The sequence below is a fragment of the Cucumis melo genome, chromosome 10, assembly GCF_025177605.1.
Source record: "Cucumis melo cultivar AY chromosome 10, USDA_Cmelo_AY_1.0, whole genome shotgun sequence".
NCBI classification, from domain to species: domain Eukaryota; kingdom Viridiplantae; phylum Streptophyta; class Magnoliopsida; order Cucurbitales; family Cucurbitaceae; genus Cucumis; species Cucumis melo.
The window spans coordinates 22,320,075-22,343,878 of record NC_066866.1 but is presented as its reverse complement, the minus strand read 5'-3'; the positions used below and the strand labels follow the sequence as shown (position 1 = coordinate 22,343,878).

At 33.9% G+C, this 23,804-nt stretch overlaps 1 protein-coding gene across 9 annotated transcripts in view; it reads right to left on the bottom strand.

Moving 5' to 3' along the window:
• Window positions 1-9,425: 9,425 nt before the first annotated feature.
• The window catches only part of LOC103493434 (SNF1-related protein kinase catalytic subunit alpha KIN10-like), a 36,026-nt gene continuing 21,647 nt past the window's right edge, over window positions 9,426-23,804 (bottom strand). For 5 of the 9 annotated variants that reach the window (XM_008454150.3, XM_008454153.3, XM_008454154.3 and 2 more), the window contains 5 exons: window positions 21,294-21,383; window positions 12,182-12,271; window positions 10,635-10,760; window positions 10,280-10,492; window positions 9,426-9,756 (listed from right to left, as the gene is read on the bottom strand). In XM_008454150.3, the coding sequence (XP_008452372.2) occupies window positions 9,643-9,756; window positions 10,280-10,492; window positions 10,635-10,760; window positions 12,182-12,271; window positions 21,294-21,383 (633 nt within the window). In that variant the 3' untranslated portion in view covers window positions 9,426-9,642. Of the gene's footprint in view, window positions 9,757-10,279; window positions 10,493-10,634; window positions 10,761-12,181; window positions 12,272-20,213; window positions 20,736-21,293; window positions 21,384-23,804 lie in introns of those variants that run through there. The other 4 variants (XM_008454152.3, XM_051090804.1, XM_008454157.3 and 1 more) reach the window with 3 other exon arrangements.

Below are 23,804 nucleotides of genomic sequence, written 5' to 3'. Positions count from 1 at the left end.
TCTTCAACCTCTAGCCTAGAGAAATTTCCTTATTTCGGTAAACTTTTCAATTACATTTTGGTTACCTCGACACATCATTTTTTTAAAGGTATTGTAATTCAACTTGGGGGTGAGGGATTTGAACCTGATACCTCTTGTCCTTGGGTACGTACATGTGATAATTGAGTTGAGTCATGGTTCACCTTAGAAAATTTCGAAATGTTCCTTTGCCTACCAACAAATATTTTATCCTTAGCAACCTATGTTTAGAAAAACTTTCCCTCGAATAGATCTTACCTCTGAGTTGATCCTTTAATCTCAAATACGAGTATATATTTTTGAAATACAATGAAAATGCTCGACTACATTTAAAACATACCTTCCTATAAACTTAGGTAATCAAAAGAGTGAAAGATCTACAGTTTACAATTTACCTCCCCGTTAAGAAATTTCGTCCTCGAAATTTAGAGATTCTTAGCTGAAAAGTGTAAGACATTTGCTTTTCATCTATTCTTCTGTCTCCCAAGTTGTCTCTTCCACTTTGATATGTCTCCAAAGAACTTTCACAAGTGGGATCATCTTGTTTCTCAATACTTGTTCTCTCTTGTCAAGGATCTGCATCGATTCCTCTTCATAGGATAGATCTTCCTTTAACTGTACTAATTGTGCTTTTTCAAAACATGTGAAGAATTGAAGATATACTTCCTCAACATAGAAACATAGAACACGTTGTGTATCCTTGCAAGTTGCTGGCAACTCAAGTCTATAAGAAGCTGGTCCAATTCGTTCATTACCCAATAAGGTCAATATATTTAAGACTCAACTTACCTTTTCAACTAAAACGAAGAACACCTTTCCACGAAGATAACTTCAAAAATACCTAATCTTCAACCTCGAACTCTAAGTCTCTTCATCTCTTATCTACATAACTCTTCTAACGATCTTGGGTTGTTTTAAGATTCTCCCTGATCATTCAAACATTGTCAATTATAACTTGGACTAACTTAGGATCGACTAACTTTCGCTCTCCTATTTCATTCCAATACACTGAAGTTCTATATGGTTTACCATACAAAGCTTTGTATGTAGCCATTATGATACTAGAATAGTAATTGTTTGTAACGCCCCAAGTTAAGGTAATTTATTTTAATATCTTAAGTTTAATTTTAATTAGTGTTGGTATTAATTTGGGTGCTAATGAAATTTTGATTAAAGTTGTTTGTTTAATGAGATTTGTATTTGGGAGAAATTTGATTAATTATATGTGATTATGTAATTAATTAACTTTGAAGTTGGAATAATTATATTATGTATATAATATGATTATGTAAGGATATTTATTTTGGAGGAAGATATTTTGTGGAGAGAGAGAAAGAAATTTAAAATAATAATTATATAATGGAAAATATAATTATTATTTAGTAAAAGATAATTATGTTATTTTATTTGGAGAAAGGTTGATGTGATTGGTGGAATTATTGGTTTAAAAAGGGAGATTTGGTGGGTTTTAAATGAAGAGAGAGAAGATTTGATTGTTTTGAAATAAAATAAGGAATAGGAAAAAGGGAAAATAATAATAATTGTATTATTATTATTATTTCATTAAATAGGGTCAACAACAAAAAAAAAAACCCTAGCATCATCTTCTTCCACACAAACCCTAGCCTCAAGGACCCGCTGCCGCTGCCACTTTCCCGTCCGTCAGCCACTGTCGTTGGCCGTCTCTGTCTTTGCAGCCGATCGTCCGCATCTGCCCAAGCCTTCCTTCATCGAACCGGCCATCGAGCCATCCCCGCCTCTGACCGTCTCCGTAATTCGCAAACCACTGTCATCGTCGTTTAGTCTGTCCGTCGATCGTCGAACGGTAGCCGATCCACGCAAGTCGCCACGCCCCTTCGTCGAGTTTCCTTCATGCGAGCCGTTAGCTGATTCCCTTCATTCGCCATCAATCACTGCAATCTGAACCGGTTCGCCTTCAACCCGACCCGTGCGAGTACGCCCGCGTCAGCCACCCGCATGGATCCGAGCCGCGCCCCTAGCCGCCACGCAAGCTGCAGTCTATCCGAGCTGCACGCAGCCCCAGTCGAGCCACCCTTGTGCGTGCCAGCCACCCTACGCATGTGAGCCGCCTACCCGAGCTGCCTTCTGTCTTCTAGCCAAGCCGCCTAGCTGTTTCCCCTGTTTTTCAAGCCGTTTGAGTTGCCAAGTCAATTTTTGGTCCTTTTCACCTATTTTTGGTAAGTTTTGTTTGGGTTTTGGTTGTTTCCCAACAAAAATCAATTTTAGACCTTAAATAATTTAATTATGGATTTAATTGAATTATTTTCATGTTAGGTCAATTGGGGGTTGAACCGAAGAATTTTCCCAAACCAAGGATAAATTTGGAATTATCTTCAACTTTGAGTAAGTTGAGATAATTGGAATTAGACCCTAGGCAATTAGTAATTAATTTATTAATTTTAGTTATTGGGTTCATTTGTGCTTAGGGCTTGACTGTTGGGGAGCTTGATCGTGACTGTTAGGATAATTTTGTTGTGAGCTAATCTCCAGGTAAGAGATTCTACTACGAGACCTCCGACTGAAATTAAGAGACCACATGTATTTATGGTTATGCATGGATGATAGCTAAATTGCATAACTTAGAGTTATTGATGATGACTGACATTGTATTGATGATTGATGTCATGAACTGATGTTATGTTATGATTAGTAGTATGTTATTGAGGATGATTACGTTATGTTCATGTTTACGATATTGGTTAAACATGCTATGATTGTTATGATATGTCACGTTTATAAAAATGTTATGACATGTTACATGCTACGGATAGGGTGTGCTGTTAGCTTTTCTATTAGAGTCGTACCCACCTGGGTGTCCTCCGTGATCACCACTTTTTATGACTGTGTAGTCCAACGGGATCACCAGTCCAATATGACATAGACATGATTATGAGTGATTCGACGAGGTCACTCACAGTCTAATCGTCTTAGTATTTCCTTCGGGTACATTAAAGACCAGTTTGTCCTAGGTGTTCCTTTGGATTCACCAAAGACCAGATATGTTCCTACGGGATCACAAATTGCACGGGTTTGGGAACGTGCTAGTTCAGGGGTACCACTTTACAGGACTCTAATAGGAATTTAACAGGCACCTAGCGGGACTAGTAGTGGGTCCCTTACTGAGTATATTTTTATGTTCACTCTTTCTTGTTTAATTTTTCAAGCAGAGGTAGAGGTAAGGGTAAAGGCAAGCTAGCGACTGACAAGAGGCGACCGAGGTGAGCCATAGAGATCATTTTGCTTCCGCTTTATGTCATTGTTTGGATTCCAGTATTTGCATTTTTATTTTATTCTTTTATTTTTATTTTATTTCTTTAAAACTAGATAGGGCCCGAGTTAGGATTTTATTTTCAGACTTATTTTCATATACATTTGTTTATGCCTTTAATGAGAAATTCGAGGTTTTGTTTTATTTTTCTATTTTAAATTTATAAATTTTATTTATCTTTTAAATTAGTAATGACTTCGGCTTAGTATAAGGAGTTGGGTCGCTACATGTTATAAGAAAATTTCATAAGTGCTAAGTGGGTATCCCAACTTCCCTTAAAATACATGGCACAAGCTCTCAATATGTCCTATAGGGTCCGGATAGTCCTCTCTAACTGACCATCTATTAGCAGATTAAAAATTGTATTGAAGCTCAACTTAGTTCCTATAGCTTTCTACAACCTAGGCCAAAACTTGTAAACCTTGGATTTCTATCTAATACTATAGACATTAGAACTCCATACTGACTCACTATTTTATCAACGCAAAGCTTAGCTAGCTGATCTAGCGTAATTTTACTCTGATTGGTATAAACTGCCATGTCTTGGTGAGTCTGTCCACTATAACCCATATACCATAGTATCCATTGGAAGTATGAGGTAATCCATAAAAGAAATCCATGGTGATATGCTCCCACTTTCATTTAGGCACTAGTAGTGAATAAAGAAGTCCTCCTAGCCTCTGGCTCACTAGCTTAACTTGTTAGACATGTTAGACATGTTAGACATACTCTACTATTTCTTACTTGATCATCCTAGGCCACCAATATGTCTTTCTCAAAGTTTTGTACTTCTTGGTACTGTCTGAATGCATAGCATAAGCTGAACTATGGGCTTCCTCTGAGATAACATCCTTAAGCTCTTTAATGCCTGGAACACATAGTCTTCTCTACTTAACTATGACTCATCTGATCTCAACTCAAACTCTACCTCTAGGCCCTGCTTAGATTTTCCAAGCAACTTCTACAAATTAGTCTTCTGGTTGTCTCTTCATAATCTTAGTCATTAGAGAAGATCTTATTAGGTTTATGTTCTAAAACTCGTAGATAGTGAATGTAATTCGTTGATCGTTATTAATAAAGTGTTATTATTGTAATTTCAATAAAGTGTTATTGGTTATTAGTTTTCTCTTAATAACCTAAATCCAATAAACTAACATCCTAAGTTGTTTGATGAGTCTTGAACTCTACGTAGAGACATACAGAGATCAATGTTTGAGATACAATGTAAATGATCTATTGTATAAGGATAAGGCTGAGTACCTAATCCTAGTAATACTATGGATACGACTCGCTTTGTTTTGTTTGACAGGTCAAGATGAAATAGGCCAAGTCTATAGACCAAGAATCTAGTTAAGATTGTGCGTCACAAAACAAACTTCAATAGAGATTTCTAAGCTTATTTGCTAGCCAAATTGTTTTCACATGCTTCATGTTTATCTGTTTAAGTTGTATTGTGGTTTAGCAATCTATTTTAAAAGCATGTGATATAGTTTATAAAATTTGATTAAGCATAAATTATTGAGGATGATTTCTGGCTAGCAAGAGAAATTTAGAATTGATTTCTTAGTAAGTGAGTTTATAAATGTTTTAGCAAAGCATGAGTTATGATTCCATGGCTTGCCAAGAGCTAAGTATTTCTAAACATGTTGAGTTTATGTTTTCTATATAAAAAAAAGTTTATAATTATAAAGCATGCTTTATTCTACACTGAGTCTGTATATGTTTGTTATATGTTGTTGTAAGAGTTGGTTTAGTGTATGGTCTGTGTAAGCACTAGATGTTGTGATTACTAGAGCCCTAGTTGAATGTGTCTGGGTTGTAACGCCCAAAAAATTAAGATAATTTTGGAGTTAATTATCTTAATTTTGTTTCATTAGATTTAATTTATTGAGTGTTATTTTGAATTCATTTAATGAGAATTATTTGATTTTTGTGGGAATTGAAATTAATTAAATATTTGTTGGATGAATATTTAATTAATTAGAGGTTTTGGCATGTGGTGTTTGTTGAGTTTTTGATTAAATGGTAAGTTAAGAGGATTAAGTAAAGTTGTGAATTTTTAGTGTTGTTGAAGTTGAATTAAATTAAATAATTATAAATGTTATTTAATTAAATTTTAGAGTAGAAAGTTTGTTGGACATTTGATAATTATATGTATATGTGGAAATATATATAATTATTGTGTGAAAGGAAAAGATAATTATATTTGTTGAAATATAATTATTTAAAGTAAAGATAATTGTATTTTGGAGAACGACAAATAATAATTAATTATTGTGGAAGATAATTAAATACTTTGGAGAAAGATAAATAATAATTAATTATTGTGAAAGATAATTAATTATTTTAGAGAAAGATAAATAATAATTAATTATTATGGAAGATAACTAATTATTCTGCATAAAGATACATATTGATTATGGAGAGAAGTTGTTATGATTGGGTAAATAAGGAAAAAGAAGAAATTGGATTTATTTAGAAGAAAATTGATAATTATATATTGAAATATAATTATCGGAAAAAAAGAATGTAACATCCCAAATCTTTAAGAAGTTTTTATTAATTATGTTAAATTATTTGGATGTTATATTAAAGATTGGAACTAGAATTTAATGGTTGGGTTAAGATAATTCATGTTGAAATTTATGAGTAATTTATTGGAGAAGATTTGATTGATTAAAAGAATTGAAGATTTAAGTTAATTTGAGATTTTGGAGGAAAAAGTTGGTTTTGGTGGAATTGAATTTAATTGAGTATATATATATGATATATATATATATATATATATATATATATATATATATATATATATATATATATATATATATTTAATTAATAATTTGAACTTTTGGTGGAATATGATATTAATTATTTGGTTTTGTGTAAATAATTAATATGGAAAAGTAAAGTTAATTATATGACGGAATATAATTATATTTATTTGAAAAATAAGATAATCCATGAGGAGAGAGATAGTTGTTTTGATTGGACGAAAAAAATATATATTTTTTTAGAAAAGAGAATAATGGTTTAAATAAATATATATGTTTATTATAGATTTTGGTGAGAAAAAAATAATAATAATAAAGAAGTATTATTATTATTATTAATGGTTATAAATGCCTAAGATTTTGTGCATTTAAGACATTTATTGAGGAAAGATAATGAGAATAAAGATATATGTATATTTTGGTATTATATATATATCCTAAAAGGAAAAGAAAATAATAATAATAAATATTATTGTTATATTTGGGTCTATAAGTAGCATTGGAATGCTTAGGTTGAAAAGAAAAGAAAAAAGAAAAAGGTTCTTCATCTTATTCTCTAATATAACTCTTCCCGCTAGTGCTTCACCAGTTTTAGTTAAGATTGGTCCCTCTGGCAAAACTTAAAGATTTAAAGTGATGAATTTTCTCATCAAGGATAAGAGCCCTTTTCAACTTCCATTTGGACAACCTTGGATCAAATTAATCGGAGAATTTTTACTGTCAGCTAAGGAGTACCTTGTTTGTCTAAATCCTCCAAGTAAGAGATTCTCCTACTAGACCTTCGAACTGAATTTAAGAGACCGCATGTGATTATGATTATGCATTGATAGTAGCTAAAATGCATAAGTTGATGCTATTGATAATGACTGCCATTATATTGTTGATGATGATGATTGATTTACGTTGATGATGATGCATGATATATTAATCACATGATTAAGGACGTTAAGATTAATATTCATGTCTTGTTTATGATGCTTATGATGTTTATGACATGCTACATGCTACGGATGAGTGCTTTGTTAACTTTGTCTATTAGAGTCGTACCCACATGGGTGTCCCTCGGGATCACTACTTTTTTTATGACTGTGTCGTCCGACGGGATCACCAGTCCAATATGACATAGACATGATTACGAGTGATTCGACGGGGTCACTCATAGCTCGATTGTCTTAGTGTTTCTTTCGAGATCACCAAAAACCAGTTTTGTCCTAGGTGTTCCTTTGGGTTCACCGAAGACCAGATATGTTTCTACGAGATCATAGATTGCACGTGTTCGAAAACGTGCCAGTTCAGGGGTACTTCTTTACAAGACTTTAATGGGAAGTTAACAAACACCTAGCGGGATTAGTAGTGGGTCCCTTACTGAGTATATGTTTATACTCACTCTTTCTATGTTTAGTATTTCAGGCAAAGGTAAAGGTCTCGAAAGCTAGCGAACGATAGAGAAGGATCTATGACATGCCATATGGGGACTCAGTTTTGCTTATGCGTCTATGTATCAGTGTCTCAGTATTCTATTTTTAATCAAAAATTTAGTCTTCCTCATTTCAAGAAAGTGTCTCTTATTATTATTTCGTTTTAGTAATGACCTCAGCTTAGTATAAAGAGTTGAGTCATTACATGAATTGTAAATGTTTTTATCAAGGTTACTGTTCTGTATGAGTTTATACTAGGCTACACTACATGTTTACATGAGTTTATATTATATTTCGTTGTGTTGAGTTTGTGTTACTTGTCTATTACATAAAAGTAGTATGTTTATCAGGTTAAGGTTTAAGTAAGGTCATTAGGTATCGTTAGAAGAGGACAAAGTCTATTGATTTTACGTCGTTTGTCAAGCTAAGAGCAGGTGGTCCAGGAGGGAATGTGACATATGAATTGTATCTGAGAAACATGATTTGGTTGATAAGCATGTTGAGATTTTTTATAAGGATAATATGATTAAATACAAGAGTTTTATGTTTAAATGATCATGATATATGATTGTTGATGATGATTGACTTTTTATTGATGATTTTACTTTCAAATAAAGATCATGAATCTATTAAGGAATATGAAATGATGGTTGATCTAAAAATTGTTGATGGGAGTCTTAGTGCTTGTTAATAATGCAATGATCATTAATGGGCAATATGGATGGTGATGATGTTTTGAATGTTGTTACAAATATGCTTAGTCACAGTTTTACATTATTTTATTCAGTATGTTTGGTTAATGTATGGGTATTTCTTAAATCCCAATTAATTTGAAGAATTGGTTCAATAAAATTATTTCACTGAACAAGAGTTTTAATTCTTTTACGGTTTAAACGAGCCTGTAAATCCCTCCCTTTAAAACGAGGTTAAAATACTCTTTTAAGGTTCTTAGGGTAATATGCGATAATTTGACAACCCAAAACCTTATGACATTATATAGAAAAAACTTTCCAAAAGTATTTTTGTAAAAATAATTAAATTGGCTTCGCAATGTTCTAATAGAACAATGACTATGTTATGAATCCTTATGACAACTTTTCATGAAACATCACAACGTTGCGACGATTTATACTAGCCTCCACAAAGTTATATATAACATTGGAATGAGAACTCTCTACTTTTGGGTTTTAATTTTAAGGTTAGTGTCTCATTGCTCTCCCATCTTTTTTTGGCATCTTGTTTTTTCTCTAATTTTCTTCATTATATTCTTTTCAATTATTGACACGATTTCGACCTCCTTTGGCATATTTAAATCCTTTTTAGCTCATTTTGATAGTGAAGTCATATCACAAAGATAATCTTGAAAATCACATCTAAGAAAGTTACATAATTAAAACTATATTCTAAATTGAAGGCGGACCACTTTCCATAGACACATCTACGATAGAGAAGTCAAACATAACTTCCCTTTGGTTCCACTTGATCACACTAGATACAAATATTTTGTTAACACGGTTTATAATTAAAGTAAAAATAATTTGAAAAATAATAAAAAATGTGGAGTTGAAGTTGGGTGTAAAGAGGATTTGAAGATAATGTTACCATTTTGCCTAGCTACTGATATTAATATCATTTTAGTTATATATATACATATAGAGCATAGACTTGAGGAGTTTTTCCTCGACCTATACTAAATATGCAATGACTCAAAGAGATGAATATTACTAGATCATAAAACCTCTTGACTAACTTATCCCCAATCGTAATATGACAAATTTATTATGTTTTTGTAAGTCAGTACATCTTCTCTAATCAATAAATTCACCATTAAGGCACATACAATTTAGGTGAGATATTTAATTTCGTGCCCATTGGATGCAACCATAGTAACAAACCAGCTAGTTACAAGTTAAAGTCGAAGGCACAACATAAATTTATCTCCATGGAAGGTATTTATACATATATTTTTCTATAACTTTAAATTTCAGTCTACATCCATGATTGAACTGGAAGGGGACAAAAAACTAAACACTTCACGACGTTAATATTCTATAACATTGTCGAAGCTGCCGCAAGTAAGTTGACTTTTATAGCCATTACAAAGCCTTACGTTGCATTTTACTTTGCAATGAAATAATTTCATGCTTTAAACCACTCGAAGTTGGGAAATGAATGTGGCACAAAGGTTGAAGAACAAAAACTGAGGGCCTTGAATCCTTTGCAGATCAAGCAGATACCTTTCTTCTTGTACTTTATATAGCTGTGTTTTAACAAAGAAGAAAAAATGCAAAGGTTAATTATCATCATAATTGTTTCAATATTTTACATTAGAAGTTAATCTTTCCTTCTAGGCTTCGCTACCTTCTTCAAGTCTATCTGTATATAATAAGATGGTTATTATGGGTTATTTATGTTGACAATATTTAATTATTATTTATCATAACGTGGGCCAAATAGCTAGCTAGCTACACATACAACAAAAAGACTAAACTAAAAAGATGGATAAGATCTGGTTGTGAGAAGAGATCACTTCTATCGGTGCATCTCTACAAACTACACAAGAACAACAACTACGATTGTGCTACTACGTTCGTTCCTAATTGATTTGTACCAAATGAAAAAATGCCGTGAATAAATTCAATTTGACAACCAAAAAAATATCGTAAAGAAAACAAAAAAACAATGCATCAAGGAAAGTGTTCGTATGATATTGTACGTGTCATGATATGATGATGTAATGAATTTTAATATAATATAAAAATTAAATGAGGATGGAAGTGCACCTGAACTTCAAACTTGACCACATTTTGCAATATAGTGAGATGATTAACCTCCAACCTGATTGAATGATTAGGCATGTACTGTTGGTGATGTGTTGAAGTATCAGATGTTAGCATACATTTCATATTGTAATCTCCAATCTTCTTCCAATACACATTCAATTCTTGCAACACTTTAAGCACTTTCATCATTATATCACGTGGATGTGCTTTAGCCTATCAAATTCAAAGGAATATAATATATGATCAATTTTGTGTTTATATAATTAAGTGGTTTTTATTTTAATTTGTCTAGAAACATACTGCGATTTAAATTAATATGGGTTATTAACTTTGTAACTGTTGTGGAAACACAAACCTGTAATCCAAGAGCCCATTTTCCATTATTGGGAATTTGAGGTGTAACAGCCACAGCTTGATTTTGCATTATATGTTCAAGAGAAGGTAATGGGCCAACAATTGGATCATTCATATGCTTGGGTTCCTAAACAATAACATTGCGCTTTGAGGCTCACACGTCAAAATCATAAGTAAATTTTGATAAAATAATCTTTCATATTTCGATTTTGTTTCTATATTTTTGTAAAGCTAAACGCTTTTTGGCCTCCCAGGTTAAGTTAATTGGTTTTTTTAAGATAATAATTGATTTCAATTTAATTTTCATGTATAAAAGAAATAAAAAAGGAAAGAAAAGAACTCATATATGCAAATCTATTCGACATGCATATTAATCCATATCAACCACATCATATATATCAACTATAAACCAATTTTTCTTAGAAGCTAATGTTAGACATCAATGGTATTTTTGGTTGAAAGAGCAGGAGTTACGAGACATCTATTTTTGTTTCAAAATCAATGTATGTGTTATTAAATCTTTACGGTTAGACCAACGACTAAATAATACTATCCATGTATTAAATAATTTCAACCTTTGTCACAAATATATATATTCAAATCAAATGATCAAACAAGCGTAACACCTTTTAAATGTTAAGGCCTAAATATAAATCAAATTAAAATATCAAAGTCCAAAATTTTTGTCAACTTTGAAAACTAGAAAATCATATAGAAAATATCTTAAAAATATTTAATTTCTCAAAGAAAATGAGGAAATAGATAGTGTGGGAAGAACTTTTGAAAAAACTATCCCTCAAAATTGTTTTTGGATAAGATGAACAAGAATTCAGTACAATTAGAAGCTATTAAGGGTTGTATTATCACTTAGCTTTGGATTTTAAATTCTATCTTCAAGAGGAAATAAATTTCAACTAGTACTGTTTTTTATTTTAACAATGCTCATGCTGTTTGGAAGGGGTTGCAAGAATGTTGACAAAGGAAAAGTAGCTAGACTTCACATATTTCAATTATGTAAACTTTGTGGCATGAATTGGACTCGTATCACTCTTCCTATACTTGTGATCAGATAGTTAAGTGTTCTATGGTAGCTTTTTCTTTTTTTAATTTATTAGCTTGAATGACTTCTTAGCTTTTGTGCAACTTGGTACTTCAGTTACGCTTCTTATGGCGGAGCCTAAATTCCCTCCACATTAACATAGCCTTTGTGAGCTCTAGCCAAGCTCAAGAGGTAGAGCAATGTTGTGTTCCTACTTTTTCTTTTAAAGATAGCCTATTGAATTAGCTATTTCAATCTAATATCCATCAAAACTACTCCTAATGTTGCTTGTTCGGGACAAGTTCTCTTCAACAATGATTGCCAAACAGTGGCCTATATTATGACACGACTTGTATGATGTTGGAAAGAAACTTTACGAGGTTGAAGGTAATTTGAAAGACAAATTAATGTAAGAAGAAGGCTACTTGACAAGCTTTATCTTTAGTTAATAAAAGCTATGTTAGTTAATATGTTAATGAAATCAATAATAATTAACTCAAAACTAATACCTTTACAGTTGATTCCTGAATCTCAGCACCAAGATAGCCATTGGAAATAGGGAATCGATTGCCCAATAGCAAATAATACGTTACAGTTCCCTAAGACAATGTGGAACTAATCATTTACTTCAAATATTACAAAACTATACCCAACTAAATATTTTACAAATTAAATTGTCACAAAGATGAGAACTACTTGTAAATTATTGTAGAACAGTTACATTCCCATTAAGAGAATGATGCCAATCTAATGAAATTATATTTAGCTTAAACAAAAAATTACATGGTGGTGATCAAATTATTGACTTTTATAATGATAGTTAGTGCCTACTCACTTGTCCACTAAATTTTGCACAAATTAAACAAACAATGATATAATGTGAAAAAACAGTGAGATAATCAATTAAGTCTTCAGTTAATACTAAAGTTAATAACAGTTGTAATAGTTAGAGAGACAACAGAAGAAAATAACACATGAAACTTTGTTAACCCAGTTCAGCTAATATTACCTATGTCTGGGGAGCTGCGTACAGTCTTGATGAGTAATCTTTATTAATATTCACTTGAGTTAATATATATCGATACAACATATGGTACTCTATTCAATAATATAACTTAATAACATGCGTCTTGACATCAGACTCCAGGCTCCCCCTGAATTACTTATCTTCACGATGTCTAGCTCCAGGCTCCCCCTGAACATATGAGTGAATATCTTTGGCAATACCTTTAGATCCCTCTAAAGATTCTCGTGATCATACCAATCACTTGTTTCGTCTGTTACTCATCAATTATTGTTACTACAATCAACATGACGACCTCATAGACATAAAATCATCGTACCTTTAGAACCCAGTAGCTTCTACGGACGACCTTGACGTAAAGATCTTCTTCAACTTGTGTTTTTTTTTCGTCGCACGCGTAACAACTTCGTAACGTCCTATTTATACACATATATAATATATGTATAAATCTTCTTATCTCAACAAGATTCCTAGAATAGTGGGAAACCTTTTATCTCTTAAATATCTCATCTTTTAATTCATTAATCGAAGATATTTTGTCAAAGATATTCCATAAAATCTTTTAGACAAATACTCCAACACTTCCCTTTTTGTCTAAAAAGAATTTCTTTTCTGGTTCAACTGTGTCGCACATTTGAGTGATAACAATGTGTCATAGACCACAGACTTCAACACTGATGAAACCATTTCTCAAAATACGAAAAAAAATGTTTTTAATTTCTTCAGTCATCAAAGAAAAACAACAAAACAACTTCTGTTACTAGAAGACAGACAGCAAACAGAGTAAACAATCTTCAAAACAATCTTCAACCGAACAAAAACAAACAATAAAAACAACAAAACCAGCAAAAATATCATCCTGCACCATCACCACCAATCACCAATCACCACCAACTCCCCCTTTGAACTAGAAAAAAATACATCAATCAGTACTAGGGTCCCCTCGACGTGGGGAAGAAGCAAAAGTCTTCAAATGACGAATAAGAGAATCGATTTCCAAACACCGTTCAGACATCAGACTAATGGCAGTAGCTAGTGAACGAGACTCGGCTATAAGGGAATTAAGAATTCTGGAAGAAAATTCCTTATCAACAAAGAACCCATCAGTAGCTTCATCCCAGTCCGTCGTATCAAACACTCAAGGCCCTCGAGACAGATGCACATCATGATCTATGTCAGGCACATGACTGCCCTGAAATAGTCTGTAGCTCAATGATAATGTCTTAGGATAAGGGCCAGGTGTATCGGAGGTGGTCAATACAGCAACATTTAAGTGTAGCAGTAAACCAGAAAAGAACCTTGGCAGAGCAATCGAAAGCTTGACTCCAAATGATCCAACATGCCTTAATAGCTGATTATAGATAAATGCACCAACGTCTACCCTGTCATCATTACAGATGCGATACAAGAAAGTGCCTAACACAGCAGAAACACTGGAGGCATGGGATGAAGGAAACCAATTGGCAATATCAATCTTATGCAGTATGACATACTTACACTTAGTGCAGCAGCAGATATACCATTCACAAGCCACGAGGATAATGTCCTTCTAGACAATTCAGAGGCCAAAACATCAGTTGACGGGGATGATGGAGAAAAGTTAATGGAAACAACATTTCTCAGAAAACCATTTATCACAGTAGGAGAAATTGTAAATTTAAAGCCCCTAACATGAACCGTCTGATAATTTGGGCTACTTGGGTCATTGAAATCAGTTGTCAAATTAACTATAAATTCTCTAATAAGTTGAGGATAAAACGGGCCCACGTCCGAAATAGTTTTAGACAATCCAACCTTCCCAATCAGATTCATAATGCTCACACATGAATGATGTTTATCCGAAATATTTACCTCGTCTGCTATCCTCCGTTGTACAACAAACTTCCAACGCTGTATGTTTTCTTCAAGAGGAAATGATATACCATCAATTGGGATTGATGGAATATTGAGAGGAATTTTCTTTTGACCAACTTTGGTAGTAATGTTTCGTCGAAGTTGTTGACCTTTCTTCCTAGACGACTTTGGTTCTGTAGGAACTGATAGAGTCTCTTGTTGTGCACTTGGATCGATAGTATCAACAACAGGAACTTCGTCATTATGATCATCAGGGGCAACAGGCTCAACACCGTCGACATTATCAAGAGGGGTTTCTTCACTTCGAGCTTCAGTTCCTCCTTCAAGTATGCTCGATGCAGTAGGTGGAGCAGCCTGTAAATCAGTCGGAGCAACTATGTCCGAAAGAGGAGACTGAATTGGAGAAGAATAAAGCGATGGTTCTGGTTCTACATAAGACATTTGACGAAGACCAAGGGTAGGGACGAACACACCCTCAGATGCAGTAATCTTCTTCACTAATCGAACCAGAGGAATATCATCTAGGTCATCAGAGTCCATGTTAGAGAGATGAGCCTCAGATACAACTGGTGCAGTTTCGGCATCTTTCATAGCATTCCCAGAAACTATTTCTTCGTGTACCGATTCAGTCGAACCAAGAAGGATTATCACAGAAGCCGAAGAGATAGACGTTAATCCCTATGTCGGCGCAGACAAGCCCATCATTACGGAACATACAAAAGTGCTCCGTTATTTTAGCTAATTAAGAAGCTATCTTTTACAAACTCCTAAACAGGCATGTAAATGCTCAAACGTGGTTGCATCAAGGGGTTTAGTGAAAATGTCAGCCAATTGTGAGTTCGAGCGAATGTGTTGTAATGCAATAACCTTATTTTCAATGAGATCTCTAATAAAGTGATACCTTATATTAATGTGCTTAGTGCGACTATGCTAAACTGGATTTTTTGATATATCTATGGCACTCATATTATCACAATATAAGGTCATAACATCTTGGATAATCTCATATTCATTCAACATATTTTTCATCCATATCATTTGAGTACACCCACTCCCTGCAGCTATATACTCTGCTTCTGCTGTTGATAGAGATACACAATTTTGTTTCTTACTAAACTATGAAACAAGATTATTCCCAAGAAAGAAACAACCATCAGAAGTGCTTTTCCGATCATCAGCAGAACTTGCCCAATCTGCATCACAATATCCCACCAGTTCAGAGGATGTACCGTAGGAGTACAGAATCCCGAAATCAGTTGTTCCATGAACATATTTTATTATTCATTTAACTGCATTTAAATGAGAGGTGCGTGGATCTGACTGATACCGAGCACATATTCCCACAGCATAGGCAATATCAAGTTTGCTTGCTGTCAAATATAAAAGGCTTCCAACCATGCTTCTGTACAATTTATGATCGACTGCAGTACTTACCGTATCCTTGGTAATTTTAGCATGAGTCACAGCTGCAATCCTTTTGTGTCGTGACTGATCCAGACCAAACTTCTTGACTAAGTTCTTGGCATACTTCTCTTTGTGATATAAACATTCCCCCACTTCTCTATTTGATCTGCAATCCCAGAAAGCAGGACAGTTCGCCTACTAGGCTCATTTCAAATTCTGATTTCATTATGTTAATGAAATTATTAACAAGTGTTTTAGAAAATCCACCAAAGATGATGTCATCAACATAAATTTGAGCTACAATGAGATCAGTGCTGGTTCTATTTATGAATAGTGTCTTGTTAGTCTCACCCCTGGAATATCCTCTTTCACCAAGATACTTTGTTAGTCGTTCATACCAAGCTCGAGGAGCTTGCTTTAACCCATATAGAGCTTTATTCAGCTTGTAGACATACTAAGGAAATTCATAATCAACAAACCCTTTAGGCTGTGCTACATAGACTTCCTCATTTAAGTATCCATTCAGGAAGACACTTTTAACGTCCATTTGAAACAATTTAAATTTTTGGAAACATGATATACTGAGCAAGAGGCGAATAACTTCAAGTTTAGCCACAGGTGCAAACATTTCATCAAAATCAACACCTTCTACCTATGCATAACCTTGAGCAACCAAACGGGCCTTGTTCCTTATTACACTCCCAGATTCATCAGTTTTATTTTTAAAGATCCACTTAGTTCCTATGATGTTTGCCCCATCAGGTTTAGAAACCAAAGTCCAAACGTTGTTACGCTTGAACTTTAATAACTCTTCTTGCATGACACTTATTCAGTATTCATCCTTGAGAGCATTCTCAATAGATTGGGTTCTATTGCTGATACATAGCATAAATCAGCAATCATTTTCGTGTAATCTACCTTTTCTTTTCTTCTGGTAGTAATTCCAGCTGACGGATCGCCTATTATGGAGCTTGAAGGGTAATTCTTTTTCATATGTGCAGAGGGGACAAGCACAGTTTCATTGTTTATAACCTTATCAGTTATGTTTGAATTGGTCTTAGCATAGTCTGGCTGCGAATCACCTTTAGGCATTTCATCAAGAGGAGTAGAAGGAACATCAGGTGTAACATGGGTCTCATCATCCTCAATATTAAAGTGATTGACATTAGACTCAAAATCATTAACCACAACATTGATTGTTTCCATGACTGTTCCGAATGTAATATTAAAGACTCTGTACGCTCAACCATTCTAAGAATAACCAAGAAAGATCCCTTGATCAGACTTCACATCCCACTTCCGATGATACTCTCTATCGGCTAAAATGTAACAAGTACTTCCAAAAATATGAAAATACTTAACATTTAGTTTCCTTCCCTTCCATAATTCATACAATGTAATTGTCGTACCAGATCGTGTAGTAACTCTGTTGTGAATATGACATGCTGTGTTTACAACTTCTGCCCAAAAATTCAAAGGCAAATTTTTGGCATGTATCATAACTCGAGCCATTTCTTGTAATGTTTTGTTCTTCCGTTCAACTACTCCATTTTGCTGAGGAGTTATGGCAGCAGCAAATTCATGATGAATTCCTTCAGTCTTACAGAAGTTATTTAGATCTTCATATCAAATTCCTTCCCATGATCACTACGGATCCTGATTATCTTTTGCCCCTTTTCACGTTGCAAGTTCAAACATAGACTGATACATAGTTTAACAGTATCAGATTTTCCTTTTAAAAACCGAACCCATGTGAATCTGGAGTAGTCATCCACAACAACTAACCATACTTCTTCCTCCCCCAAACTTTCAGTTTGCATAGGACCCATAAGGTCAAGATATAGGAGTTCAAGTACTCTTATTGTATAACATTTCTTTAGCCTTCTGTGGAAAGTTTTGGTTTGCTTTCCAACTTAACAGTCACCACAAAAAAAATTTGCCATTTATGTCTAACGAAGGAATCCCTACAACCGCCTCGTTTTTTATAACTTTATCTAAACTTCTCAAGCTGATGTGCCCCAATTTCCTATGCCACAACCAGGTTTGATCAATTTTAATTAAGTGACAATTGTTTGAATCATTTGAACTTCAATGATAACAGTTATCTGCTTCCCGTCTGCCACTCATGAACACTTGATTATTCTTGTCTGTAACTACACAACTAGTGTTGTTAAAGTTTACACTGTATCCTTGGTCACATAGTTGATTTATACTGATCAAGTTTGCCTTTAGTTCATCCACATATCTAACTTCATTTAGACAAGGTAGATTACTTTTGTCAATGTTTCCTTTTGCAATAATTTTTTCTTTGGCTCCATCTCCAAAAGTGACAAGACCTGAGGCACATTCTTCTAACTCAGTAAAGAAAGAACGATTGCCAGTCATATGTCTTGGGCATCCACTGTCAAAGTACCAAGCATCAACATGGGTTTGAACTGTTGTAAATGCAAAATTGCACTTCTCAGAAGCCTTCACTCTCCAGATCATGTGAGTTCCCCTCACATTATTGTTCCTTTTGGTGAGCCTACACTGATTTTGCTGGTTTATAAGTTTTGATTTCTAATGATGTCTCCTATCTCTCAGTAATTTGTAGCAAAATGACCGTGTATGACCTCTTCTGCCACAATAATAACAGACCCATCTGGAGAATTTAGCACCTGTATCGATACTTAACTTTTTACAACTTGGGTCTGTTGTTTATTTTACTGAAGTTGGAACAAATTTTACTTCTGGCGTAATCTTGACACCCCTAGTTGAAGTATCAAATTCGAGGCCATATTTACTTGAACTGTTCTGCCCTGAACTCAGGATTGAGTCTAAGTTGTTAGTTTCAGAATTCAACATTTTCACAGACTTAATTTTCTGATCATACACATTCTGAACCTCTTTCAACTTTACTTTCAGAGATGAATCAATCGTTCATTTTCGTCCATCAAATCTTGAATTCTTTCTTTTTGAATAGCTCTGGCTTTTGAGTCTTCCTTCCTTAGCATTTTGAGTTCTTCAAGTGTTAGCTCTTCATCCTCATCAATATCGGAACACTCACTATCAACTTCAGAATTGATTTCTGTAATACACGCGGTGAAAGCATTCATACCATGATCATCTGAGTCCTCATCAGACAGGGTAGCACAATAATTTTTCTTTTGTCTTCTGAGATAAGTGGGACATTCGGCCTGATAATGACCAAACCCTTCACATCTCTACATCTAAACGACCTCCCTACATCCTCATTTTTCTTACCAATGTCGTTATTTCTTTTGTAAGAGAAGTCATTACCATTTCTTATAGAGTTCTCAACATCATGTCTTCTAGTTTTTCAATTTTTCCAGCAGTATTCAAACTTTTGAACTTCCTGGCCATCTTAGAGAATTGTTTCGTCAAGAGAGCTATTGACTCATCTTGATTAGTTTCATTACCAGACTGATTTACAGTGGTCTCCTGATCATAAGCTGATTTAAAGGCTATCCCCTTACCTTTCTTACTTTCTTTATCAGACATAGCCATTTCAAACGTAAGTAGCGACCCAAATAGCTCGTCAAGTTTTAACGTCGTCGTGTCTTGGGCTTCTTCTATGGCAATGACCTTCATGTCAAACTTCATGAGTAAGGAGCGTAACACTTTACGAACAATTTTAGACCCAGATATCTTTTCACCAAGTAGTAGCGAATCATTAGCTATCTCTAGGACCCTCTCATTGTATTCAGAAATTGACTCATCTTCAGTCATTTTCAAGGCTTCGAATTTTGAAGTTATCAACTACAGTCTGGATATCTTCACTTTAGAAGTTCCTTCATATGCAACTTCCAATATTTTCCAAGCTTCTTTAGCAATAGTACAAAAATTAATAAGTTTGAACACGTTTAAATCGACACCATTGAAAATAGCATTTATGGCTCTTGCATTTCCAACTGAAGCTTGTTCTTCAGCATCTGTTCAGTCAATTTCTGGTTTTGGTACTGATACTCCATTAACAGTGACCATTGGAGGTTCATAACCACCAACAAATGCTCTACATGCTTTTCCATCCAAGGTTTTAATGAAAAATTTCATGCGAGGCTTCCAATAAGAGTAATTTTTACCATCCAGTACAGGAGAACGTGAAGCTGATGGTCCCTCTCTGATTATCTCCATGATCTAATAACCTACTCCGATACCAATTGAAAAAACAGTGAGATAATCAATTAAGTCTTCAATTAATACTAAAGCTAATAACAGTTGTAATAGCTAGAGAGACAGCAGAAGAGAATAATACATGAAACTTTGTTAACCCAGTTCGGCTAATATTGCCTACGTTTAGGGAGCTGCGTACAGCTCTGATGAGTAATCTTTATTAATATTCACTTGAGTTAATATATATCGATACAACAATATGGTACTCTGTTCAATAATATAACTTAATAACACGCGTCTTGACATCAGAATCCAGGCTCCCCCTGAATTACTTATCTTCACGATGTGTAGCTTCAGGCTCCTCCTGAACACATGAGTGAATATCTTTGGCAACGTCTTTAGATCCCTCTAAAGATCCTCGTGATCATACCAATCACTTATTTCGTCTGTTACTCATCAATTATTGTTACTACGATAAACATGACGACCTCATAGACATAAGATCATCGTACCTTTAGAACCCAGTAGCTTCTACGGACGACCCTGACGTAAAGATCTTCTTCAACTTGTGTTTTTTTGTTTTTTCGTCGCACGCGTAACAACTACGTAACGTCCTATTTATACACATATATAATATATGTATAAATCTTCTTTTCTCAACAAGATTCCTAGAATAGTGGGAAATCTTTTATGTATTAAATATCTCATCTTTTAATTCATTAATCAAAGATATTTAGTCAAAGATATTCCATAAAATATTTTAGACAAAAACTCCAACATAATGATAGTTTCAATTTTTTTTTATTAATCAATGATTTATGTCATTTAAAATGTTGTATGTGTTCAAATTTTTACAAAAATAAAAAGTTATGCGTGCTAGCTTTCTTTAAATTAACACATGCTTATAATTTAGATAATTAAATACTACTAGTGCTAAAACCATACACAATTCAAGATATCACAAATTCATCAACATCAAATCAAATAAGCTAATTACAAGAATATTCCTAATCCAAACACTGTTGTAGAAGAGGAACATGTCATTGTTGAGCACTTTCATTAAATATTCACCTTTAGAAGTCAGACAAGATCAAACTTAATCATTCAATAAAATTTTCAAACAGCTCTTGTGGTTGAGATTGATAATTTGTTTGTCTATTTTAACATAAATGATTAGTCACAATAATCATAATATATTGGATTTGTTTTATTTAAAAGAAAAATACCTCATTTTGGGTTTTGTTATGAAGAGATTCAATCAACTTATTTTTGCTAAATCCCATCATAACTACTTGTTGAAGAACATCCTCATCGATCTGGAAGAAACAACAAAAATACAACTTTAGGCAAAAATACAAAACTATGTTGAGAAGGGATAAATATATTAAATAAACTGATCAACATCTTCAAGTAAGTAGTACAATATATTATAAAATCATCCTCATGTAACAAGACTAAAAACTAACTATTATTATGAATACTTATTTCAACAAAAAGTTTCATGCAAATAACTAAAGAAATAATATTTTCGTTGGAAACGTGAATGAGTCATTTTATGGTTATTTAAAACATGAAAATACTAATATTAATGATAATGACTTAATTAAAACTAATGTCGTAACTTACCCAACAAGAAATCAGAGTTCTCCAAACGTACAAACTCATGTCGGGGAAACCAACGTCGGGAGATAAGTGTTTCCCTAACGCCATATCCCCTACATCGGTGAAGTTTGGATATTCTGACGTTGTGAAAACGAGTTGGGCTAAGGTAGGCATATTCTGACACTGGTAACATTAACATCGGGGAGCGTGTGACAATTAAATATATATTCAATTTTCTCCTATACATTTTGAGAGATGTGGGGATAAGCTTCCGTATTTTTTACGCTTGTAAATAAGGCGTCGGGGAACATCAAATATATTATTTATTTGTCACACTTTCCCCGACGCCAATCAGCAGATGTTGGGACTAGGGCTCCAATTGTCGACGTTTTTAGATCCAGCGTCGGGGGATAGGAAACAATTAAATAATATGTTTTCTTTCTCTCGATGCGCCATGCACAACGTCGAAACATTGTATAATCTATTTCGATGCCATTAATAATGTGTTGGGAGTATTGTTAAGCAATACTGACGCAATACTAATGGCATCAGAAATGGGCGTCTTCTCCCGACGTTTTTATGGTGCGTCGAGAATTCCCTTATAAAATGAACTCTTTGTGTTCTGTAAATCACATAAATGAACAAGAAACGAAAGAGATAAAGAAGAGATAAAGATTTGAGAATGAGAGAGAGGCCGAGAAGAAGAAGTTCGTCCACCTGCCGCTCACCGATGCCATCATCGTTCCTAACTCATGTAAATAATTTAGTTTTTGTTTTGTTTTAGTTTAGGTTTAGTTTAGGTTTTAGGATAAGACTAGTTTAGCTTAGGTTTTAGGATAAGATTAGTTTAGTTTAGGTTTAGGTTTTGTTTGAAATTATTTTTATGATATAGGGTTTGAATTTATTTTATGATTTAGTTTTTGAATTAGTTTTGGAATAAGTTTTAAGATTGAATTTGAATTTTATGTGTTTTATGGATTTGAGAATAGAAAATTAGAGAGGGTTGGTATTGAAAGATTAAATTGAAGGGGTTGTGTGTTAAAAATTTGAGGGGGGAGGGGGTTGATTTGAAATCTTGAGGAGGGGTGGGTTGATGATTACGGATGAATAAGGTGTCCATGCAAGAGATACATGAATTCCAATTAGATCTCGTTAAAGGGTGTGAAGTGACATCTACTAACTATAGGAATATCCCCCTCCTACACAGAATGGGTGCATCATGGAGACCTAGTTAACTTGCATAAAGGTATAGAAAGTTTTGATGAAGGAACTAGTAGTAACCCTTTTGATGTAAGAACTAGTAGTAGCCGTTTTCATGAAGAAGATGAAATGTTTGGTATGCTGAATAATTTACAAACTTTGATTAAACATGAAGAGGAAACAGAGGAATGTTTGGAGAATGAGATGTCGTTTAATATTATGGTAGATATAGAACAAAAGACAACAAACATATTTAAGGACTTATTAAATGAAGCACGTAATGAGTTATACTCTGGTTGTTCAGAATTTTTCAACTTGAATTTTTTGGTTAAGTTGATGCATGACAAGGTTCTCAATAGTTGGAGTAATAAGTCCTTTGACATGTTGTTAGAACTGTTAAGAGCAGCGTTTCCAACGTGTAGTACTACTATCTCTAGTTCATTTTACGAAGCCAAACGAAAAATGTGTGACTTGGGCTTGGGATACAAGACTATTCACGCATGCAAGTATGACTGTGTATTGTACTAGAAGAAGTTTGGCGATTTGCAACATTGTCTTACTTATAGTGAGTCTCGATACAAGGTCAGTTCTAACATAGGAAAAAAATTTCGTATAAGGTATTGTGTCACTTTCTATTGGTACTGAGATTACAACTTGTTTGTATCGCAAGAAGGGTCCGCTAACATGAGATTTCATAAGGATAAACATGTTAAAATAGAGGATGTGTTGAGACATCCAACTGATGTGGAGGGATGAAAACATTTTGATCGTGAATTTCTTGATTTTGCTTTAGATTCATGGAACGTTCGTTTGGGGTTAGCTTTAGATGGATTTAATCCGTTTGGTCATATGAGTACCTCATATAGTATGTGGCCTATGGTGTTAATTCCTTACAATTCGCCATCTTAGAAATATATGAAAGAGTCAAATTTCTT